The 24,362-nt window shown below is 40.8% G+C and overlaps 1 protein-coding gene across 1 annotated transcript in view; it reads left to right on the forward strand.

Annotated features, from left to right (window-relative positions):
- The window catches only part of MRPL3 (mitochondrial ribosomal protein L3), a 33,990-nt gene extending 15,154 nt beyond the window's left edge, over nucleotides 1-18,836 (forward strand). Inside the window, exons 6-10 of the mRNA XM_063124765.1 lie at nucleotides 142-202; nucleotides 4,744-4,852; nucleotides 5,450-5,527; nucleotides 5,945-6,022; nucleotides 18,279-18,836. Of these exons, the coding sequence (XP_062980835.1) occupies nucleotides 142-202; nucleotides 4,744-4,852; nucleotides 5,450-5,527; nucleotides 5,945-6,022; nucleotides 18,279-18,428 (476 nt within the window). The 3' untranslated portion in view covers nucleotides 18,429-18,836. The remainder of the gene's footprint in view (nucleotides 1-141; nucleotides 203-4,743; nucleotides 4,853-5,449; nucleotides 5,528-5,944; nucleotides 6,023-18,278) is intronic.
- The last annotated feature ends 5,526 nt before the right edge of the window (nucleotides 18,837-24,362 follow it).

Here is a 24,362-nt window from a genome sequence, read left to right on the forward strand (position 1 = left end):
TTGAAGTAATTTGGCGCAGTTCACTTGATTCTAATGTCTCCTCCTTCACAGTCATAAAACAAATAGACTGGCACTAATTGTTTGCTATGCCATGCAGTAATTTATTGGCTTAACTTAATTACATTCCCCATCTGTTTGAAGGGACTCCCTTGTATGCTGCTCACTTCCGCCCCGGACAGTATGTGGACGTCACTTCAAAAACGTAAGTTTTGTCCCATAGCCATTTTTATATATGGGTGTTTTTAACTATGGAATGATTAGTAGTTTTTGTTTAATGTTTTTGGTGCTTTTATTTATCCATGGTATTTATATACTACTATTCAGGTGAACTTCACAAAGTGGTGCACATAAATATATTAAAACAAAAAGCATCGGTAAAACTATAGAAAGAAAAACGTCAGGACAGGTCCTTCCATTAGGCAGAGTGAGGTGGTTGCCTCAGGTGGCAGATTCTGGAAGACGGCAGTGTGGTTCTGCTGGAGAGAGCAGTGGCCCATTCCCCCTAAGCTACCATACTGCCTTCAGGTGTGGTGGAGAATGCTGTTGCATTGCTAGTGTTGAAGGAAGGTTCAGCTACCTGTCCAGTCAGCTGCTTGTCCTTCATCTCAGGTCTTGGGCCTGTCCTAGGAATAGTAACGCCACAGGAAATAAAACTTTTTAAAAGCCAAATGTCTCCTCCCCTCAGGGCAAGCTGTAGTTCTGTGGTGGCAGTTGAAACACGAGGAGCTAGATGGTAATTCTGGGCAGTTCCTCGGGCTCACTGTCCTTCCCCTCTTTCTCTCATGTTATGCGGCACCTCTCTCAAATTATGAGTTTCATTTGTAGTTTCCTTCATTCTTGGCTAATTATAATGTAGCTACTGTTTTAACTACTTGGTCTTAAATTGTTGATGGTTTGCAAATGAAACTTTCTTCTCATACATTTTTAGCATTTTAGCAGATAACTTGTGTGGGACATCCAGTGAATAGCAATTTTGGATACAGTGATTGAAAGATTAATATAATTCCAGATGGATGTAGAATGGGTTCCATTTCTGAATCCAGGGGTAAGATACAGGCTGGTATTTAAATAAGAGAAACGGGCATGGGGAGAGCCTTTTCCTATGTTTTCATGATTAACTCCAACACTTCCCACTGCTCAGCATAATGGCCCCCTCTTTTTTTGGTTTTCAAAAGCAACTCATCAGCTCAGTTGTGAAAGCTTTTCTAGTGAAAGCAAAACTCTGGCTGTTTATGTGGCTTTCTCCTGCGTGTGCACATCCCTTTAGTCCAGATCCTATCCTTATATAGAATTGCTGTTATTTTATAATAGTGTGTATGACTATGCATGTGTGTTTGTCCCACCCACTCTCTGTTTTTGCCCGTTATGTCCAGACAAGAAGCAAACTGAATCAAATTCTCACCTATTCTTATCCGTTTCTTCCTTTTTTGGTCCCTTTTAATTTCTTCATAATGTAAGAGAGCTCAAAGGGCACATGAACACCAGCTTTGAATTTATGGCATTCAACATAATCATAAGAGAGGCAAGGTTATGCACCATAGTAATAGGCTGCAATCTATTGTCTATTAAACCCTGGAAACTTTCCCTTGTAGTATACTTGGAGCTTGTTAAAGCTTGACACAGGCATGGGGGAAAAATTGTTCCCAGAGTGCTGCCTCTTATATGTGTACAATTTGTTGTGATGAAATTGCTTTTCGATTTTTATCCCTCGAAAAGCACTATTTATGGCTGTGTGGATAATTCCCATCTTTCCTTTTCTTCTTTTAAAAAGGGCCATCAGAATGAAATGTTGAAGTGGACACTTAGTCCTATGAGACCAGGGATTACACTGGTTAATTAAAGTTGACAGAGCTATTTTCTTTGAAGTTTGGTTCCTTCAGATCATGATTTGTGGTCCTCTTCCTACACCCCACCCCCAAATTCTGCTCTATTGCTAAAGAATTAATAATTTCCCAAATTCTAGTGGCCCAGTTCAGGTGTAACAACTTACATCTGAACTGGGCCACTATAAATGGCTGTCAATTTTAATTGTGTGTTTTTTAACCCATGGGTTGTTGAGTTAAAACTCTGGGTTGTTAAGGATTGGGGTACTCCTGGGTTGTTTTGCAATGTGGCAAATGGACATGGCAGAGCATGCGCGATCGCTTCTGTGCGGCCCCAACTAACGATGGATTGTTTAACACATGGTTGGTCATTGTGTCCCAACCCTATCAGTGTGTGGTCAGTGCTCCCTGCTTGAATCTAGTTGCTTTAAGTTTCACCATCCCACCAAACATCTGCTCTAAACATTCGGTACATTGGGTTGTGTCATTTTCAGCTGGTGGATTTGACTTCATATTTACATCCCAAAAAGAAAGCGAAGAAGCTTCGGGTGCATCCATTTAAAATGAAAAATAAAGGTTGAAGATTTCTGTTTTAAGTATCTGATGATGATTAAGTTTAATAATTCTATAGTGCCATCTATTTACATGGCACTTTACAGGGAATAGGTATGACAGGTCCCTACCCCAAGGGGCTTACAAGCTAAAATAAACACCAGGAGACAAGTGAGAAAGGAAGGAATGGAGGCATGGGGAAGAATATGTGATTACTTCAATTATACGTACTTTGGCTTAGTTTACTGCAGTCCTCTGGCTCAATTTGTTCCCATTCCTATCCAGTCTACACACACTTTTTGCTCTAATTATCACTATGTGTATGACCAAAATGTAGTGCAAATGTGCTATATAAATTGAATCAACTAAGGAAAATTTAAGGCTTTATTGCTGTCCACCCAGCTTTTTGTGTGTGTTGTCTTCTGAGTGGGGAATATGTGCAGGGGCTAAGGAACGTGGACAGACGGGGGTGGAGAGGCAGATGGTGATGAGTGCCAGGGGGTCTGGCAGGTGCACTCGGGGGTCTTGGCAGGCACTGTGCTGCCGATCCCTGATATGTCTAGGAAATCCCACTGTCTATTTAATGGTGGTTATTCCTACCCTTGGGGCATAATCCTGTGCTCAGTTACCTGTGAGTAAACTTAATTGAAAGCAGTGAGATTTACTTAAGCGTAAACTTGCATAGGATTATGCTGCAATTCGAGAAGCTCTTTAGGAATACCTCATTCTGGTATAATCCTTTTCGAGCAACACTTCTTTCTACTGACTTGCAGGGTTACTTGGAAGCAGTTGCTTTTTGATCCTTAAGCACAAATGCAGCTCCAAACTTTAGCTGTCTGAAAATTACAGGTTAAACAAACATGTTCGTGCTCTTCTAGTTTGCTTAAACATATGTGGTTGAAATATGTACATAAGATATTCCTGGAATGACAGCTAACTTCATAAGTAACATTGCCACTTTTCTATTTGAGGAGTATTTCCCATGGGGTATTTTTTCAGCAAATTAATTTCGGGTTGAATCAAGAAAATGTTACTCCGCTCTGCTACAAAATGTACAGTAATTGAGACCCTCTGAGGGAAGAGAGTGTATATTGGATCCTTGTATAATGGGTTTGTTCTGGACTAAGACAATTATGCTTTAGCGTCATTGAAATAATTAGGAATTAAGTTAGTCATGACTAATGTGTCTGATTGATTTCAGTGGGACTAGAACAGGGGTGCAGAACTGTTTTGCAGTGAGGGGGGTGGATTCATCCTGTGCTGCCCACCAGATGACACCAGAAATCATGGGCTGTACATGATGTCACATTGGGGGGTGGGCATGGCCCCGACCCCTGATATAACCCCCTTTTTTCTTACTGAAAGGATATATGGAACTGTGCCAATCAAAGATAGCAGTGGGTATTGGGACTCATCTACACCAGAGAGAACGGTAACTTTTCCCTATGCGGGCAAGTCTCAATGCCCAGGATCCGCCATGCCCCGATGTTGGTGTTCACCAGCAAGGGAATCTTAATTTTTATGTCAGATTGGAGATAGCAGTGGGGCGATGCCTCCCCCGTGGGGATTCCTCCAGGGGTTAGGGCTTGGAGCCTAAAACCATGCCCTCTGGAGGAACCCTACGAGATTACATGGGCCAGATTGGGGTGTCCCATGAAATGGAGGTTCTGCACATCTGGACTAGAACATAGCATAGGCTGGATCCAAGCCAATGTATTGTTTGGTCTGAGTTGTAAAGGAGATTTTATATCCTGATCATTTCAATTGAGGGCTTGGAATGCTCAGTGGCCCACTGTAATGTTTTTGCAAAGTACTTTGCTGATCAAATTGCCTGGATCTGTTCCAACTTTGGCTCCATTGTAGAAATAGCCAAAAGTAGAAGTGTTTTGGTTGGGGTAACAAACCTTTTTCAGCTCAAGGGCCAAATTACATTCCAGAGAAGCTTTTGAGGACTGCATTCCCAGGGTGGGGCCATAGGCAAAAGTAGGTGGGGCCAGGGAGGAAAACCCCCAAATGTTTCCAATTCCACGCGCACCGCTGTCTTGAGCCGGTCAGTTGAAGTCCAACATCTCTGCTGCTCGCAGTGACTTCTGCTCACTTCCCAGAATTCCTCAGGAGTATGCGAATTATCCCCGCCGCTTCTTGTGGTACATACGTTGGGGAACCCCTTGATTTCAAGCTGCTGTAATGTGCTCTGCATGCGGCTGCCCTTGAAAATGGTTCAGAAGCATTGATTAATAGAGGACACAAGGACCAAGCTGATTGCTAGTGTTTGCTAAAACATGTACTACTAGAAAAAATGGGGAAATTATCTTTTCCTAGATGGCTATTTCAAAACTGATTTAGTTCTGGCTATGTTTGCTTTTAGGATTGGCAAAGGCTTCCAAGGAGTTATGAAAAGATGGGGTTTTAAAGGCCAGCCTGCTAGCCATGGCCAAACTAAAACACACAGACGACCTGGAGCAATTTCCAATACTGTACGTATTCGTAACAGTGTTTATTACTTTTGTCAATAGAAAAAGATACATGTTTTTAAAAATGAATTTATTCCCATTTCTCCTGACATTTTAATCAACGCAAAAGCTCCCTAAATCAAGCAATCTGTTGGGACCCTGCATGTTGACCCTGGGACAGTTTCCCACTGAGTTTAATGGAACTTCCAAATAATTGTGCAGAAGATTGTCTTAGGGTACCATCCTACACCCCCTTACCTAGGAGTAAGCCCCACTGGACATAATGGGGCTAACTTCGGATTGAGCAGGTATAGGATTGGATTGTAAGCATCAGTTTAACTAGCATGTATGGCATGGGTAGGTGACAAGGTGTCCTACAGAAGTTTTGTGCTGCAGCTCCCATAATCCTTGACCATTGGGCATGCTGACTGGGGCTGATGGAAGTTCTAGTCGAAAACATCTGGAGGGCACCAAGTTGCCTACCCCCGATGGATGGCATGATGTTATGAAAAACCTGCTTTGGTACCTGGTTTGAATTTCCTTCTTTTACCCTTGTGAGCTTTTCATATAGGGGCACTTCTGTCGTACGTGTCTAACTCTTATTTGGTCTTTTTGAGATAGAGGGTTGGAAGGGTCTTCAAAGGAAAGAAAATGCCTGGACAGATGGGTAACCGCTACAGGACAGTTAAAGGGCTAAAGGTGAGGATTATGTATGTGGGATAAAGCTGCGGCAATTTAGGAATATCTGTGATGCCTGCACTAGTCGCTTCCTAGTGCAGAATTACCATCATGTAACAGCAGATACCACTTTTCCTCTTAATAAATACAAAAGAAGCAAACCAACCAATGGATGGGGAGATGGCTGCAGTTATTACCATGCCCATCTTGCTTGTTTTCTCAAAGTGACAACAGCATTCCTTCAGGGCAAGTGGGAAGGCCTTCCCTAACCCTCGCTTGCCACTGTGGCCACTGATGATGCCAGGGGAGGAGGGTCTGAAATTTCCCGAGGTGGCAATTGTCTTTGGAAATATTTTGGGGTCATAGTTCGCAAATCAAATACATTATGAAACTGTAATAAAATGTTTTGGTTTCAATTTGGTAATTTCGATCTTTCAGGTATGGCGGATCTCTGCAAAGCACAACATCGTTTATGTAAATGGTGCTGTTCCAGGTCATAGAAATTGTTTAGTAAAGGTAAGTTGGACTCTTGAACTGTTGCATAATGCATTGACCCAATACACTAGTGAATGCTTTGTTGTACAATATTGATTCTTTTGTTTCTTCATTATTACGTAGTATCCTCTGCTGCAGGGCCTCGTACTTTGTTTAGACCATTGTCTTAAAAGGGGAAAGTCTTCTTACATTGTTATCCAACAATAACTAGCAGTGAAAGCCGTCTCAGAAATTACACACACTGATGTTATCAGCTGTTGGTCAAGGAGCCTGTTAACGAGCAAGATATGTTTTTGTTTACAGATTACAATTAGTAAATTACTTTACTAAGGCATGACCAAGAAAAATTAGAAAACACTTTTTAAAGGAACTCATCACAAATTAATCTCACAACATTGCTGAGAACGGGGGTAGGCAACGTGCAGGCTGTTTTGCAGCCCCCCTCACTGCCACACCATCACAAGTTAGTGGTGCAGCAGCAAAAAGACCCATGAGACCCTTACTTTAGTGACAAATAGTGCTCTTTCGGGTCTCACTGCATACCTTGCTTTAAAGCAGAAATGTGGCTTCTTTTGCCACAGCAGCAGTTTAGGCAGTGGGTTATGCCTATCCTATTCAACACTAGCGCTAACGTAAATTATGTTACGTAAACAAATGCTATTGGTGCTGTGTTAGAGGGCCTTTATGCTAGCGCAACTTAATTTACATTAGCACTAGCATGAAATAGGGTACTGCCCATGGATTCGACCCTGCTAGGTTACACAAGTACTGAAAAGTGAAGCTTGTGTGTATAAAATCACATCAAGAGAAAATGTATTTTGTGCCTGCAGTTGGGCAAAATCTCACTCACTATTCTTTGGCCTTAAGATTTATTTATTACATTTTTATACCGCCCAATAGCTGAAGCTGTCTGGCCGGTTCATTTATTGGTCCTAATAAATGCCCATCACTGGATTTTGGCATTTTTACTATGGGACCAACACAGCTTCCTTTGCTTCTGTTGATGCATATTCAGAGTTTCTCCAATAGTTCTTTTTAACGCTAAGGTTCTGGCAATACTCAAAGCTAAGAATGAGAGGTTTCAGACAGCCTATGATTCCAAACGGGCTGAAATTGGGAGGTCCCATAGCTCTGGAGAAAAGGGCCACAATCCAGAAAACTCCTACGAGTGCACTCAAGAGCTTGCCTGTCCTAACCCCAATTTCTCACGGCACTGCTTCTGTCTTTCAAAAGTTCCTTGCCGTGTTATTCAGAAGCTGCTGACCGGGGAAGCGTTTCCTCCCTGGAAATCTGCCACAATCATATAGCTGCTGGATTGTGGCCTCTCTTACATTTAAACATTTGGAAAGCTTATAGAAAAAAATACTTCGGAAAGGGTATTGAGAGATTTTGGGTTTGTTTTGGTTTTTTTTAAAAAAAATGGATTTCATTACTTTTTATTAGATTTTATTTTTATTAGATTCGATCTCCACAGAGATGTTATCTGCATCCAGTAATTATTTGACCTTTCTCAAGGGGAAAATATTTTTGCCTCTGCAAGCATTCCTAAAAAGTGCAGCTTGTGTATAGTCCGAGACAACTTTACTTTCTAATAACTGCATCCAATATCCATTTTATTTATTCATTATATCTTTATCCCACATTCCAACAAAAATACCTTCTCAAAGCAGCACGTAGCAATTGACATTCTGGACAAAATACGGCTGGCAGGCACTTGTACGTTAAAGGCAAAAAGGACTCACAAGGCCCCTGCCTTCAAGATCACAGGCTGCTAGAGAAGATACGGGAAGGAAGCGGAGTGGCGACGAAACGTAGAGGAGGGAAATCAAGTTTGGCAATGCCGACGCAGGTTTTGAATGGGCTAGTTTTCCCTTACTGCTGTTCCTGTTGGGATGGAAATGGCACCACAATGGTTGGTCCTTTGGCCAGTAACCGGGGTGAGAATGGCCTTCCTGATGGTTCTGCAGTCACAAGATGGGGAAGCAGGAAGCAAGCTCCTTCTTCTCTGGCTGATGGTTGGGTCCAGGCTGGTCTTCCACTTGCTGAGAATATTCCTGGGGGTGGGGGGTGGAATTCCATGTGGCCCTTGGCTCCTTAGGCTGGTGAAAGAGACCAGAGTGACCTTTGCCTTGCAGTCGCAGTAACAGAACAATCATTTTAATGCAATATTGTTGCATTTCCCCAAGTTTGGTTGGTATTCTCTTGACATAGAGAGTTAAGGATGCTAGAAGCTTTTCTTCAGTCTCGCCCTTGTTCTCTTGATTCCTCTCTACCAAACTGTCGCATTCAATTAGGTTGCGCGCTGTTTTTGTTCCTGTCTTGTGCTAGAAGGACGTTGGTATGGAAATTGGACCACAAGGTTTGAGGAGTCCTTGACAAAACAGTGCTTCAGTCAGCAAAACTACAAACACAGGAAATTGAAAAACGCTGAGCCAAGGCTTGTTGCACAGCTAGTGAAATCTGACTGGGTGGGGGTGGGGTGGGGAAATGGAACGAAACCATTTTGAATGCAGCTGTCATAGGCATCTCTTTCAATGCCATAGAAGTTGATCTCAACTTATTGCAGTATCTGTTTCAGTGCTATCAGATATATCCCATGAAGTGTAAAATTGCATTTTCGCCATATTTTTATGCCGTGATGGCTTTATTTATTTATTTATTTATTTTATTACATTTATATACTGCCCCACAGCCAAAGCTCTCTGGGCAGTTTACAACAATTAAAAATGGTAAACATTAAAAGATTTAGTCTGGTTCCTCCTATAACGGCTGTGTAGGTCATACACATGACATGAGAAATTGTGCTTGTGCACTTTAACCCTCTAGCCAGTCTGGTATGAACCCGTGCCAATTGGCATAACAGCACCAGTCTTAAGAGTCAGCCACCCCTTTTTAGCAGTGGATGGATCATGCAAATAGTGCCTGTTTGTAGACATCTGTGTATATAGGTCCCAATTTATATGGTTTTACAAGCAATCAGGTATGATTGTTCCCACATCCCGTCATGTGTACAGTCTACAAGCCACGGAATGTGAACAGGACTTGAGTAAATAAACTCAGTGGCTTGGAGACAAAAGTTCCCTTCCTCCAGTGGGATGGAGTCTTTCTCCAACTGAGGAAGGGGAACCATTGGATCCAACTCTGTTATGTGATGTGCTCTAGTTAGATCCGTGTACAAACTTAAACGTGTTCTGACAAGACTTACACATCCACTTACAAGGAATCTTTAGACATTGGCAATAGAGCACCTATGGCTAAGTATGTGATTCTCACCCAAAGAGGCTCACGCCATTGAAGAGAACAATGTCACATTTATTGATGTTTACACAGATTCAAATGCACAAGCTAGTTTTGGGGAAATTAGCTGAGCAAATGGAGGCCTAAGAGTCTTAAAGCATACACACACACACACACACGGAGGGAGGGGGAGAGAGATGAAAGAGGGGCATGGAGGCTACAACTTGTATTAAGAACCCCCTAAGACAATATACTTATCCTTCGCTGAAGCTCTTTCCTGCATACTGGTGAGCGTTGCAGCTCCTGGTCTCAGGTGAAGAGGGAAGAAAGCGGGGAGACTTGGCTAGGGGACACAGGACACCCTTCAATGGCACCTTGCTCTAGCAAGCAAGAAGCCTAGTGATATCAGCAGAATGGCCCCATGCCTCTGGTAAGAAGACGACTTTGGACTCTCCAAACTGAGGGTATTTATACAGTTTAGAGAAAAGTGATGACATTACTGCTCATAAGCACTGGAAAAGATGCTACTTGCTATGAGAGAAAGACTGAGCTGGCCTTTCATCCCATATAACAAAAGAGGGTGCTTGGGGATGATGGCTGTACTTGTTGGAAACAAGAGTTCAGCTGGGCCTTTCTTACCATTAATATTCTTTTAACAAAATGGTGACCTTAGATGCTAATAACTGTCTTAAAGACAGGTGTCCAGGATGGAGTCTAACAATAAAACATATTGCAGGTGAATGACTAGGTGTCTTATTAAATATCACTCTTGCTATCCAGAACATTCATGTTTTGTTCAATTATATCCCCACCTTTGCCTTTTGGGAATGCATTTTAGGAGGTGTATTAGAAACTGAATTGCTTGATCTAGTCTTACGTATTTGCTCTCAACCTTGTTCCTGTGCCTTTCTCCCATCTTTGCTGGAGGTGGGGGTGAAGACACCATGGCTTTTTAGCCACCTCAAAACGTTCACCCACAAGAGAGCTACTCTGTAAAACAACCTTTCTTACAAAAGTGTGCATTCTGTTCAGATAGTTACAGGCACAAATTGCATTCAGTTGTCGCTCTGTAGCATTCTTATAGTCTGCGTCATGGCAGAAGTGTCCCCTTTTCCTGACCTTTCCCTAAAGCATTTGAAATTTTTAGATGGGAAGGACTACATAGCAATTATGAATGCAAGAATGTACATCAGTTTCATCACCAATTTCCTTTCTGGCATAAGACTGTGGGGTTGGGTCCAGGATCTGCCTTCCTTGAGTGGAAAGGACCTCCCTTGAGAGAAAGGGCTCTGCTTGCAGATCCTTCCACCCAGCTTTGGAGGATCTCCTCTTCTCCTAACAGTTCAATCCATTTACCAAGGTCTTCTCAATCTATGTAGCATTTTCTGTGTAGTATTTTCTACACTCTCTGTGTAGGGGGCTGGAAGGACTGCCGTGGAAAGGAGAGGATGGGGAAGTCCACTTCAGCCAACACAGTTGATCCAGCATAAATCTGTATCTGGATTTCAAAGTCTTCATGGCAATGTCAACTATACTAACACTTCTGAAAGGAAGATGAGTGATTAAATTAGTAGTTTTATAGATGGCAACAGTCATCTGTGTGTTGAGTGGTGGGCTTCAGCAAGCCCAGTTTTGGAATGGGAGGAGGAAGGGGTCAAGGTCTTCAGCACAACTTTAACTTGGCAAGTGTCATCTAATGAAATGGCTGGTTATCTGACATGCATGTAACTATTAGTTGTGGGGGTGCATGTATCTTCTCTTACAGCTTTTAACTAATTACTATTTATTTATTTATTTCACTTCTGTACTGCCCAATAGCCAAAGCTCTCTGGGCAGTTTTCAACAATTCAAAGATAATAAAATGCAGCATAAAAAAAAAGAAACATACAGAATTTAAAACAATTTAGACGGTTAGGAACAGTTTCAATAAAACATTAGTCCTGTTTAGATGACTAGCGTAAATGGGACTAATCAACATTTGCAATAAGGTGAATTTTCCTTGCATGTTCCTCTTCAGTGAAAACCCTACACATTATAATTTCCCAAGTCCAAGACTTGATGACTGCTGATCTTGCAATGAGCACTTCTCAGTAAATTAATATTAGGAAAAAAACTGTTAAAAACAGAAAAGACCACAACCTTGGCTCTTACTCATATTACACACCAACTCTCCCTTTAGGCAGTTTTACCTACACAACAAAGTCCTTTGCTAAAGTCAGGTTTTTTCAATATCTGCATCTCCACAAGCACCTCTGAACACCTTGCCTTCGGAAAAAATGCTAGGTATTTTGTTGTGTCCCTGCACTAACTATACTAAGGGCCACCTCAAATTCCATCATATTGATAACTATCTGTATATGTAATAATGACACCATTGGTGTGACAGTCTGAATTTAACAATTTTCTCTAATCCAGATGTTCCAGTTCTTCAGAATAAGCACCTAAAGTTCTTGTAGTCATCAGTGCATTCACACGTATGGGCTTTGCGCCTGTACAGACTCCCATTTGGGAACCTATGATGACTGAGGATTTGGGGCAGGAACCTTCCTCCCGGTGTGGATATCCGCAGCCGGTCCATGCCGATTACCTTAATGGTAGTCTCTTTTGACTACCATTGTAGCAGCTTTGTAAGGAATCTTCTCTCTTGTTCACTTCTTTATGAGGGAAAATTAGAACACATTGAGGATTATTTTAATTTTATTTTCTGTTACTTTTTATGGGTGTCTTCTCATATTTTTTTATCTCCCCCCCTGCTTTTTTGTTGTAGTTATATTGTGATCAACTGCTGTTTGAACTTGACTAGTTCCTGTAATCCATATATTTCAGAGCCCTTCAGAACGTGCACCTAAACCTCACATAGTCCAACACATTGCATTGAGGAAGGCTTTTCTATAGCCACATGTTTGTAATATAATAGCCCTGGAGTGGGCAAACTTCAGGCTTGAGGGATTTATTTTGGTTTTTACTAGCACCCTAAGATCCATCAACCGGAGCTATGTGCAAAAGACACACCTAGAATTCATACCTAGAAACAGGATGAGCCCAGGAATTCGTTTCAGTAACATAGCTTAACTGTGTTAAGCTATCCCTTTCACAGCAAAGTCCACTCCTAGTTACCCACAAGCTTTCTTCATTTCCACAGCCTAGTTTAGAGGGGAAAAGCCAATTTGTTGTTGCCATTGTTCAACAGTTGGGAGTCAGAAAACCTTGCAGCCAGTTTACAGGCAAACAATTTACAGCCAATCAGCCAAGAGATTCTCTAGTAGATCCAAGTCTTCCTTGTTACCCACCTCTGCATCATTCAGTGCTATTAGCTGGCAATTTGTTTGCTATCACCTGTGCTTAGATATATGTGCACGATTTCATCCATCTTATCCAGGAGTCTGCAACTTCTGGGATCGAGGGACCGAAATTAGAGAGTAAAGCAGCAAAAACAAAAAAAAGGACTGATTACCCCTTCCCCTTTTTTTTTCTTCTTTCCCCCCCTTTTTTGCTGCTATGCCACTCTGCCAATGCAGCTTGCTTCTCGCTAAAACAAAGAGGAAATCCGTCCTTTTTGGCTGCTGCCCCACTGAATTTCTGTGACAAGTTCAGTAGTGGCAGTAGGACTTCAAGAAAGGGGGGGGGGCAGCATCCATGTTGGCCACTCATTATGATCCATTACAGTTCTTCGGATGAAAGCAATAATGTACTGGGTAAATACTGCATGGCCAGTGAGGTATATTATTTCCAGCCTTTACATTCAACTGGGAATTCAAACTTGTTTATAGATAGTAGAAAGCAATAAATGGTAGATAATACAATGAGGCACATTATAAAACTCCAGTGGGTTGCGGTGTTAGTCTCCTGCAGGAAAAACAACGAAGAGGCTTATGGCATTTTAAAGACTAACAAATATAGTATAGCATAAGGTTTTATGGACTAGAGCCTGTCTGCTTCATCTGGTAAGATCCACAAAGGCCATAATAAATGTGTTTGTGTTTAAGGTGCCACAAGATTCTTCATTGTGTTTATTAAAATATCAGTAATGCAAAACCAGAGTAGCCAAATAATAAAAGGTAAATCTTCTCTGAAAGCTTGCTGAAACAAAAATGTTTTTATGATCTTTAAAAAAAACTGAAACACAAAGGACTAGATGAGTCTATATGCTGGGAGAACTTCAATAGCGCCGGATAGGAAGTCCTACTGTTGTAGTCCCCAGTTTCACTTGATAGGTAAGGGTTGTATTGATTTAGGCTCCCAAGTTTGCGTTGGTAAGTCTTATGCGATACTTAATTTATCATGTGTGAACTATAGCACTAAAGAAACTGGATCTTTGGCAAGTGTGCATTCCCTAGGCCAACACTTCTAATGGATTTCATTTTTGTTAAAAATGCTTCATTCAAGTACATTTTAAACAATATAATTTGCTATGAAAGTGTAAAAAAAAAATGTGGCCGCTGCCTTATGTGCATAAAAAGCACAGCTAAGGTACATTGGTGCCCTCTTCACTGGTTGCTTAGCAACCCTTAAGCCTCTGTGCACTTTGGCAGATGTACATTTATAGAAAACATTTCCCCCAGAAGTCTTGAAATAACCTTAAATGAATGGTATTAAGGTCTTTCTCCAACCCTAAAATTGCAAAGTCTCTTCTAACTGAACATTGGTGTATTTCTGCTTTAATTAGAATATGGTTTTGTATCCAAGCTGTGCAGCATATCATTTAATTGTTTTCTGTTTAGCAAGAAAACTGACCCAAAAGCATGTTCATTCCCTTAAGAAAGATTTTTTTAAAATTGAAAATCAAGTGAAATTTTCATTAAGAAAGTATGTTTGTTGTCTTCTCGATTCACAGTACATGTAAGCTCGTAGAACCAAAGCATGAACAACATAATGTGGGCATAGCAAGAGCCAAAACAAACAAACTTCTGAGTAACAGGCTCTACCATTTGTCTTGGAAATAGATTATGGGTATTTACAAAAATTAACACAATTTTTAAATACTATTTTTATTGATTTTCAAGTAAGGACAAATACAGTAAACACACAAGAGTAAAAGGAAAACACTCAAAAACAACACGAATGTTCCCACAGCACCACTGTAAAAAAAGCATGGGTATTCATATCTTCAATAAGCACTTAGTAAATATAGAAATCTTAACCAAATCTATACTTTCTTGCACAGAAAAAGATGCAGGTTAAATTAATACAATTTTAATAATTTAGTTTGTAACACTTCTGATTCCCGGCTGTAGTCCAGTAAACAGATAGAGCAGGATAAAAGTATTAAGCATAATGGTGTGTTACCTTGTGCCTGCCCTGTGGTTTAATTTTTATCAACTTGGAAGGCTGAAATTTCTCATTTATCTATGTTTTTGTATGAGTCTCACCTGAGCCCATCAAATGCTTCACTTACCATGGAGTGTGATGCCTCTGGCTCCTGGCACCTAATTTGACAGGAAACCATGGTGCATATGATGTTAGCTCTCGTCAGAACGTAGCTGGCCATGCTCTTAATTTTTATTTTTAAATCTCTAAGCTTCACTGTAGCTAAACAATGAATCGCAGCTCATTTAGTTGTTCTTAAATTAACATAAGCAAGGGGGAAAGGTGTGTCCAGAAGGCACATGCGTTGCCTAGGACAGCTTCTTCATTCTAGCACAGCCTTCCCCAACCTGACGCCATCTGGCTATGTTGAACTACAACACCTTTCATCCCCAGCCAGCCTGGGTTGATGGAAGTTGTAATCCAACACATCTAGAGGGCGGCCAGGTTGGGGAAGGCGCCTCTAGCAGGCTGCTAACTCTTATCAGAGGAGCAATCGGGCACTAAAGAACCTTGCAAAAAACAAATTCAAGATTTGATCTCCACAACTCTTTCATTAGTCAAACAATTTTACTGTGGCAAAAAGATTCGAATCTTGCACTCTCTGGAAAGAAGCGTTCCCCCCCCCCCCCCCATGTAAGTGTCTTACATCTTGTTACAGTCAGTGTAAAAGTACTGATACAGCCTGGAGCGTTACTAAGCTGTAAACTGAGCTGTGACTTCACCCAATTGCTAAAGCACCCAGCTTGCCACATGCTCATGCAATTTTTGCTGATTCTGTTCTGCCAAACTCTAGTTGTTTGTACTTGACAGCTCTGCTGACAATAGCGCACTGTCTTGTAGGTCTGTTTCCCTAGGTGTCCGCAGCGCATTAATTTACTGTTCTGCAAAACCATGATTAAAAGCCAGTAACATTTTCTGAATGCCAACGTTCCATTTCCAGACTTACGCCTGCTGTGCAGCTTTTATTGTCAGATACAGGCCAGTTCCCAAAACACAAGCTGGAGGGCATAACTTGAAGAAGAACCTTCTCCTGTGTTTTTCCCCCTCGACCCTTAAAGATCCTCAAGTGGCAGACCCTGTTTTTGGTGCTTCTGCCTTTGGAGGTTTGGCTGCTACGTGATCTGGGACCATTCTGTAGACATGAATTCCCTGGCTGATTCATTCTTGACATTTAGATATTGAGCTACATTGTTGTTTTCAAGAAAGGGTTGATGTAACTGATTTTTTAAAATAAATAAATAAAAAAGTTCTGCTTTTGATTATTTGGTGTTATATCAGAAATATATATATATATATATATATATATATATATATATATATATATATATATAAATATTGTAGCTTTTACGAGCACTGTGGACTCCCAACATGTTAAAGATGCAGTAAGATGGCATAGGCATGTATCGGCAATGCAAATTTGGGACTTCCAAAAAGCTTTTGACAAAGTCCTTCACTAAGGCTCCTGAGTAAACTTAGCAGCCATGAGAGAAGAGGACAGGTTCTTTCATCAGTCGGTAGCTAGCTAAAAGAACAGAAAGAAGAGAGTAGGAATAAAAGAACAGTTATCATCATGGAGGAATGTAAACACTGGAGTTCCCCAAGGATCTTTATTGTTCATTAATGATCAGGAGTTAGGGATGAGCAGGGAGGTGACCAGCTTTGCGGATGACACCCAATTATTCAGGGTGGTAGAACACCCAGAGACTGCCAAGAGTTCCAGTAGGGTCTCTTCAAGCTGGGTGAAGAGGCATGAAAATGACAAATGGGGCTCAATTTGTGTTCTGTGTGTAAGGTGATGCACATTGGGGGCAAACAAACTCTACCTTCACATATATACTGATGGAGTCAGAGCTGATGGTACCAACAAAGGCTTTCTTCCCAATGCAAGTACAGCCTTGGAGGAGAGGGATTTTCATCAGGACCATGGGAGGGGATAATGGGCTAAATTCCTATCTCCAGCCTCCCTCAAAATATTATTATTATTTATTTATATAGCACCATCAATGTACATGGTGCTGTACAGAGTAAAACAGTAAATAGCAAGACCCTGCTGCATAGGCTTACATTCTAATAAAATCATAATTGCCTTCATGTAATTGCCATCTAGTTTGGCCCATAGTGTTCATCTCTTAGGCTGACAATGGGGGCTTTGATATACCAAATACTGCTTACCCATCTGATATCAGTTAGAAAGGACACAGTACCTAAACCTGGTCCATGTGTCCCTCCTTCTCCAATGTATCACTGGGCAGCACTAAACTTTCTGCAAAGTTTCACAGCTTTCCCACATGTTAGTAAACATTACACATAAATGAAAGGACGGATAATGGAGTAATGATTTAAAATAAGAGTTCTCCAGTCCTATTCTTTGCATGGAGCTATCCACGCAGTGCTGGGTTCAAGCAATTCAAGTCGTAATGGCGTGGGTGGGATTTGATCCTGCTACCTTTTGTGTAAACCAGCCTGGAAATTGCTGACCATTGATCAGGATTACTTTGTCCACACTTTACATTTGTTGACTTGAATGAGCACTACAGGACAGCTCATTTGAGAAAAAAGAAGTTGATCCATATACTCTTAAGCACGTTGAAGTTGAAATGTTTTCATGCTTCCAATAAGAAAGAGTTAATCATGTGCTTCACACTTTGCCATTGAAAACAGTGCAACTTAGATGTGCTTAACTTTGGCCAGATAGTGTCCTTAATGTCTGAACCTCTTCCATTTAAGAACTATTGACTGGACTATCAGAATAGTCAGGCTTGTAATTCCCTTTTCTATACACTTCCCGTTTGGTGTCTACACTCATTTGGAAGAAAGTGGGCTCTGTGTCTACCCAGTCACCTATTTTTGCTGACAACAACAGGGGTCTCTAACCTTTTGGGGCTGGTGGGCGTATTTGAAATTTTGACTTGTGTCATGGGCACCCTCACAAAATGGCTGCCACGGTGGGCAGTTACGAAACACTCATTTTACAGAAAGACAAAATGGCAAGGCTAAAAAACGGGTAAGTTGCCCAAGATCCTGAAAATAAGGCAGAAGTGGGGGCTGAGCCCCAGAACACAAACCTGCTTTTTAACCCACAGTTGGTTTGTTCTCCCTCTCATATTCAGAATGAGCCCACCATTCACTCTCACTCCTTTTCACCACACTCCCTACACACATGATCCACTACCCCAGTCGCTCATTTCTTTCTCTCCAAAGTCCCTCTCTTATCTCACTCATTTGCTCACACCCACGCCTAAAATACCTATCTATACCCCCCTGCCTGCTTTCTCTCCCCATAGGTCACTCCACAGACCTCCCTAATGGTTTCCCATTGCTCTCCACATCCTTTTCCAGCCCCAATGTTCCCTCCAAGACCTAGAGAAGTGTAGTGTATTTAACAAGTATAATAATTAATAAAATACGTTTTGTTTTAAGTAGTATTAGCTGTACTCACTAAGGCCGTAGCTAGACCTAAGGTTTATCCCAGGATCATCCCGGGTTCGTCCCTGCCTGAGCACTGGATGCCCTGTGTGGCACTTAGATGAACAGGTTTGACCCCAGGACAATCCTGGGATAAACCTGAGGTCTAGCTACGGCCTAAGAGTAGTTTGTAAAACAAAGGAAACCAAAAACTGTTCAGGCACCGGTTTGTTCAGGTGTTGCCCAATTTACCAGTCATTTTCTGTTTTATGTTCTTTGTGATTTTCTGTCCTTTTTAAAATCAATGCTCCTTGCTCTTGTGTTCTAGATCCGTGATTCATCTTTACCAGCATACCAAGATGACTGTAAGAACTCACCATTCCCAACGTTTTTTGCTGATGGTGAAGAAGAGCTGCCTGATGACCTGTATGATGAGGAAGTTTTCCAGTTCAGTGAGCCCTCCATCACGTTCGCTTAGCTCCTGACATCCCGAGGAACACCCAGCTTTCCCATTATAAATGTCAGTTGGAAAGGCCCAATGCAAGAAGTCCTCCAAGGGTCCTCTGACATCATCAACCTACCCAACACAACCCTGGACAATGGGTTATTTTTGTCAAGCATTTTCTGTATGGCAACAGGTTCTAAAACTGCACTGAAATATATAAACAGCTATAGCAAACTTAAGAGAGGCTGAAAAAGGATGAGCAAAGAAATGGTGACATTGCTGATCAACAACTTTAAAAAAATGTTTTTAATTCCAAAACTTCCAAACTGATAAAGTTAATATATCTGTTCCAACCATATTATGTGTCCTTTGTTTTTCCTCTTCCTTAAAAGACCATTAACAATAATTATTTGATTGATTAAAAACATATTTCCATTTTAAGTGATGCAGAGATGTCTACTATTTGTCACTGTTCAGCATCATGGGGAAACTTCACAAGACCTACCATCAGGAATTGGATATCTGCCATATTCCCCTTCCCTGTCTCATCAAAAACACCCTAGGACTTAAATTTCTGTTTTTGCTTGCAGGAAACAGTGGTTTGATCGAAACCATGTGAACTGATCTGGTTCAAGGAGAACCGGTTTATGAAATATTACGCTTCACTACACACACACACCCCTTTGTTTCACTGATACATCAGCATGTTTCCTTGGGAAGAAGCCTCATTGGACTCAAATGGACCTATTTGTAACTAGACATGCATAGATAGGATTGCACAATTCATCTCTGATTCCCTCCTCGCCCCAGCTACCACCACCAAACAAAAAACATGGTTTGAGACGCCTTTTTACTCTTTGGATTTACTTTCAAATAAAGCATCTTTGGTTTTTTCAAGACGTCCTTTTTTATTTAGCCCAAAATAATAATTGACAAATCAAAACTGCCCATTTCAGTGTGAATGAAACGCCTTTTCAAGCCAGTCCTGCCATAGGCCTCATACATTTATTTCTATATGAAAGGCACGTGCTGTATAAGAATAGGAAAATATATGTGGAACACTTCACTTAGTCCAGTGGTTTTTCAAACTTCCTACGTTTCCCCATCAACTTCTCAGTAGGGGTTGTTGTCAGAACTCTTGTACATTTCAGAGGATTCTTCAGCATATTCTGCCCAGAGATGTAAAATTTCCAGAAATTTTGAAGCCATGGGGGAAAAAAACATTTTGGGGGGAGGGAAACTGAATTTTTCTGGAAAATTTTGAAAAAGGAAAATTAGCACTTTTTACAGATTGAAAGTCACTTTACTTTAGGAACATAAAATGTAATTATGTCCAAGTTGGTTTGGCATAAAATTATCACTTTGGGTATATTAAAAGTACAGTGTATTCAAACAATTATTACAAATTGAATTTACTTCTTTAAATTTTTACTCTTTTTTGTAACAAATGGAGCTACAAGCTCCTGAACTGTAAGGAACCTCTTTAGTTTTGCCAGTTTATGAGGAGCAGGCAAAAAAATTAAAACAAACAGAAGAAACCATCAACATTAGTAACCAAGAAAAATATTTATGTCTCTGCTAGTCTTCCACAGTGTCAAGCAGACATAAAACACCCATTCCCATAAAAAAAAAAAAACCCTGAGAAGGGAATATGCGTGAAAATTAATCTGATTAATTTTCTGGCATATACTGTAGCTATCACTATCAGTTTCAGTTTCTGCTGCAATGACAGTGCCTCCTAGAGGCAGAAATGCACCTTGCATTTGAGAGCTGTAGTCTCAGTTTGCAACCTAGGACTTGCTTGTCCTCAGTGCACAGAAATTGTGATAATCTGATACTGTACATAGTTTTTAGAAATCATTTGGAGAAGTATATGAACACCCTGTCTTAAATATTTTGTTCATCATGCTAAAATAAAACATTCCATAATCCATTTTTTCTTCATTTTTTTTTGGGGGGGGGGATGTTTTTTTCTTCTGAATCTTTCCAGTTTTTTTCCGGGCTTTCACATCTCTAATTCTGCCACAAGATGGGATGATGGGCTGAAGTTTAAATGGTTTTAAAAGCAGATTAGACATATCCCCTCCTCGATTAAAATGGAGAAGCGGGTAAGAAATTATTATTATTATTATTATTAGAGTATATGTCTATCAATAGTCATTAAGTCAGTGCACCTTAAGTCCCATTGGTTTCAGTGGGTCTACTCTAAATACCCTACATGTTTCTGGATATATTGCTGGGTTGGGGGTATTAATCTAGCAGAGGTTTTTTTTGCCTTGATGGCCTGCTTTGAAAGCTTAGAACCATCCATCTGGCCCCTGTGGGCAACAAGATAAGAGTCTATTTATTCATTTTATTACATATTTTTACTGCCCAAGGCTCTCTGGGCAGTTTATAATTAAAACTATAATATACAAAGATAAAGATTTAAAACATTAAAAAAAAATTAAAATGTCATATAAAACCAGAATAAGTTATAATCCAGGGAAAGCTTGTCTAAACAGTTATGTTTCCAGGAGGCATTTGAAGGATGTTACATTTTCCGCCTCCTGAACTGCATGAGGGAGGGTTTTCCAGAGGGTGGGTGCCGCTACAGAGAAGGCCCGTGGTCAGGGTTTCCTTAGAATGATGAGCAGGACCTCTTCCGACGATCATAAATGTTGTCTGGGTTTATATAAGGGAAGGCAGTCTGCTAGGTATCCTGGTCCCAAGTTGTTTAGGGCTTTATAGGATAGTAACATAACCTTGCACGTGGCTCCAGCATGGTTTGTGTACACTCAGGGTGAGGAACGAGTGGCTGTTCAGATGTTGCTGGACTGCAATTCCCATCAGCCCTAGCTACCATAGCCAGTGGTGTGGAATGACCACAGTGGTGTGGTCCAACAACATCTGGAGGGTCACACATTTCCCCATCATTGGTGTACACTAAGCTATGGGAAACTTGACAGGGCCAGCATAAACTCAGCATAAACTCAGAATGCATCTTAGAACACACCACTCTTCGTCTTGCAGGGGAAAATAAATAGTGCTAGAAAACCTGTATTTCGGAAAGTTTATTTGCCTTTACTACTTGAAGAACCCCTGATAAGCTTCTGAGGAATCCTGGGCTACTCTAGAACCCAGCTTCCAGCTGCCGTGTTAAATTTCGGTAAGGAGCAGTACTCCTTAAAATGCTGCTTCGGCTTTTGAGATGCTTGCTTGACTTAATCATTTGGTTTCTTTCCTCCCCTCTTTTACTCTTAATGGAAAAAAACACACATGGGAAATGAAGAGGAGGAGCGTTAATCTTCCGAAATGGAACTTCTCGCAAGCGTAACTTGTCAAATGTTGGGAGACAGAAAGGCATGGGTTGATGTACGGTTCAAGAGACCTTTCCACGGAAGGAGGCCACCCCTCTCAGTGGTGGCTTTCCTTTGCCGCTTTTGCTACAGCGTATCTGACAGCCAGCAACACAACTCACTTCCTTTAATGGAACAGTAGCTTCAACAGCCGCTGTCAGAGTTGTTGAAGGCAAACCTGCAGAGGAAGCTGCCTGAGTGTTTGGTTCACTTGCGTCTATCTTAACAATTCCAAAGGTTGTTCTTCTCCCGAAGTATGCATTAACAGGGATGCAGTGAATAAGGTGGATAGTAAAAAAAATAAAAATTCTTTTCAGTTTTTCCCAAATCTGACTGACAAACATATATCACTCGCTGCGGACCTTTCAGGAGCTAACGCAATCTTGTGAGCATTTAAGTGTGCCTTCCCTCTCCCAAGTTCCCCTAGAAACAAGAATGGGGGAAAGAAGTACTTTAAGAAACAATTTTCAAGTTTGCCCATTTCACAGTTCACTATAGATGGCAACCTTAGCTACTCCCTCAATTATCTTAAGAAGAAGAAAAGATTGCACTTATAAGAGAAAACATCATTGTTCTCCTCCATCGATGCTCATCTTACACCCAAACCTGTCGCATTAATTAATGTCCAAACTGTCTGCTTTGATCTGGATGAGTATTATGCCTTTTCACGGAAATATAATGCCATGTCAGACTCAGTTATCGATTCTTATCAAGGCTGATGTTTTAAATATGAGCTCCCAATGAATCATTTCACATTAGATGCTCTATCGTATTGGAAACAATTGCTTATTTATAAGCATAATGAGATTTTAATTAAAAAACCCAAAAACAAATCCATTTTAAACCTGACATTAAATATAAATTATGTTTTGAAACTATATACCTAATCTATGAATCTAGAATTAAAGGTTGGGGGGATACCCAAATCATTTAATTTCATGGTTATATTAGTGTTAATTTACAAGGCGTTTTGTAGCTATGTCCTATAATTGAAAGCACACACATCCCATACACACACACACACACACACACACACACACGTTTGAGATTACTATGAGTAATGTGTTAACTTCCAAAACTTTCCTATTGGGAGATATAATCACTTAAACATATCCAGAAGGATTATCATTGATTTAATATATTATATCTGCTAGCCAGCAATTTAAATAAAATGCAAGGGGATGATGGTTTGAAAAAGTAGAGTCCCAATGTGCTGCTCTCATGTATTTGCTTCTCTAGCACAGGTACATGATATGTCATTTCTCAGTGCCAAGGGATGTAGTTCTTTGCTTTCTGGTAACTGCATGAAATCTCCCATTTGCCTGCTCTACTCAAGCTCTCTTCTCTGTTGCCTCCATTTTTCAGTTTTGGAAAGTAAAAATAAAAGTACTTCTTTCTAGGACAGTTTCATAATATGCAAATGGCGTAAAGGTGCTTCCAGAAGAGCCTTTGATTGGTCATCACTTTGCCTCATTCACAGAATGTCCTGATGTCCTCTTCCACTCATAATCACGGTTTTCCCACTACTTCCTCCATCCTTTTTCTCACTGCAGAAAATCCATTACGGAGACAAATATGGAATAGCTGCACGGTGCCTTCTAACTGGTGGTGCAGGAGCCCTCCATTTGGAAGCAGCCTAAACAAGAGAGCAAAGTACAAACCTGGGTGTAACAGAACCTGGGTCCTGGTTTCCCCTCCTGAGAAGAAAAGTGAATCCAAATTAGTACTTATCCTGCAGGATGTAGTTCCCTTTCCATCTGTTCTATGTAATCCTTGTGAAAATAAGGAATACTCTGCTCCTATTCCATGCCTTCTCTTTGATCCAGCCTTTTAGTCTGTATCAAGAATCCAAGCCCCCTCCCTAAAGCATTGCTAGGTTGTCTTTGGCCATCTCCCATCTTTGACCGTCCCCATCCCTGCCAAACTGATGGCTCACAGCTGTACTTCCCTGGCAGATCTTAGAGCAAATATGCGCTGCTCACATACCCAGGCACATTGTTCACAGGCAGAACCTTAAAAGCTGATAATGGCTTAATAAAAAGGCGATAAAGCCTCAAGCGTTCTCTTTGATTCCTTGGTGGTAATTGGCAGCCACATCTTCAGGTTTTAATTACATGCCACAGAAGAGTTGGAAAGCGTTAGCTGACTGTGATGCTTGCAATCCTGGTTGTTTTCCACTTCAGATCATTTTGGAGTGGATTTCTGAGTTTGCTGTGGAGTGAAACAGAGGCTATGAGCACATCTTTATCAGGATGTAGTTATTACATGTATATATACCATCTTATTTGCTAAAGAGCCATCAAGGTGGTGTACAACAATTTAAAACAATTAAACCTCCATAGATTTTTTTTAAAAAAACTAAAACAGTAAAATGTTAAAGCAGCTACACAATTTAAAAGCCTGAATTAAAATGATGTGGGACAATCATCATTTCTTGAGGGAGCACGTTCCATCATATGTGGGTAATTAATTATGTCTTCAAGTGGGCCTTGCCTGCAGGTCTTAATACCCAGGTAGGTCCATAATGAGACAGGCATTAGATAGCCAGGTCCTAATCTGTTTAGGAATTTAAAGGTTAAATCTTTGAATGGAGCTTGGAAAGCAATTGGCAACCAGTTCAGGCCAGCTG

The sequence above is a fragment of the Elgaria multicarinata genome, chromosome 1 (genome assembly GCF_023053635.1).
Source record: "Elgaria multicarinata webbii isolate HBS135686 ecotype San Diego chromosome 1, rElgMul1.1.pri, whole genome shotgun sequence".
Lineage (NCBI taxonomy): Eukaryota > Metazoa > Chordata > Lepidosauria > Squamata > Anguidae > Elgaria > Elgaria multicarinata.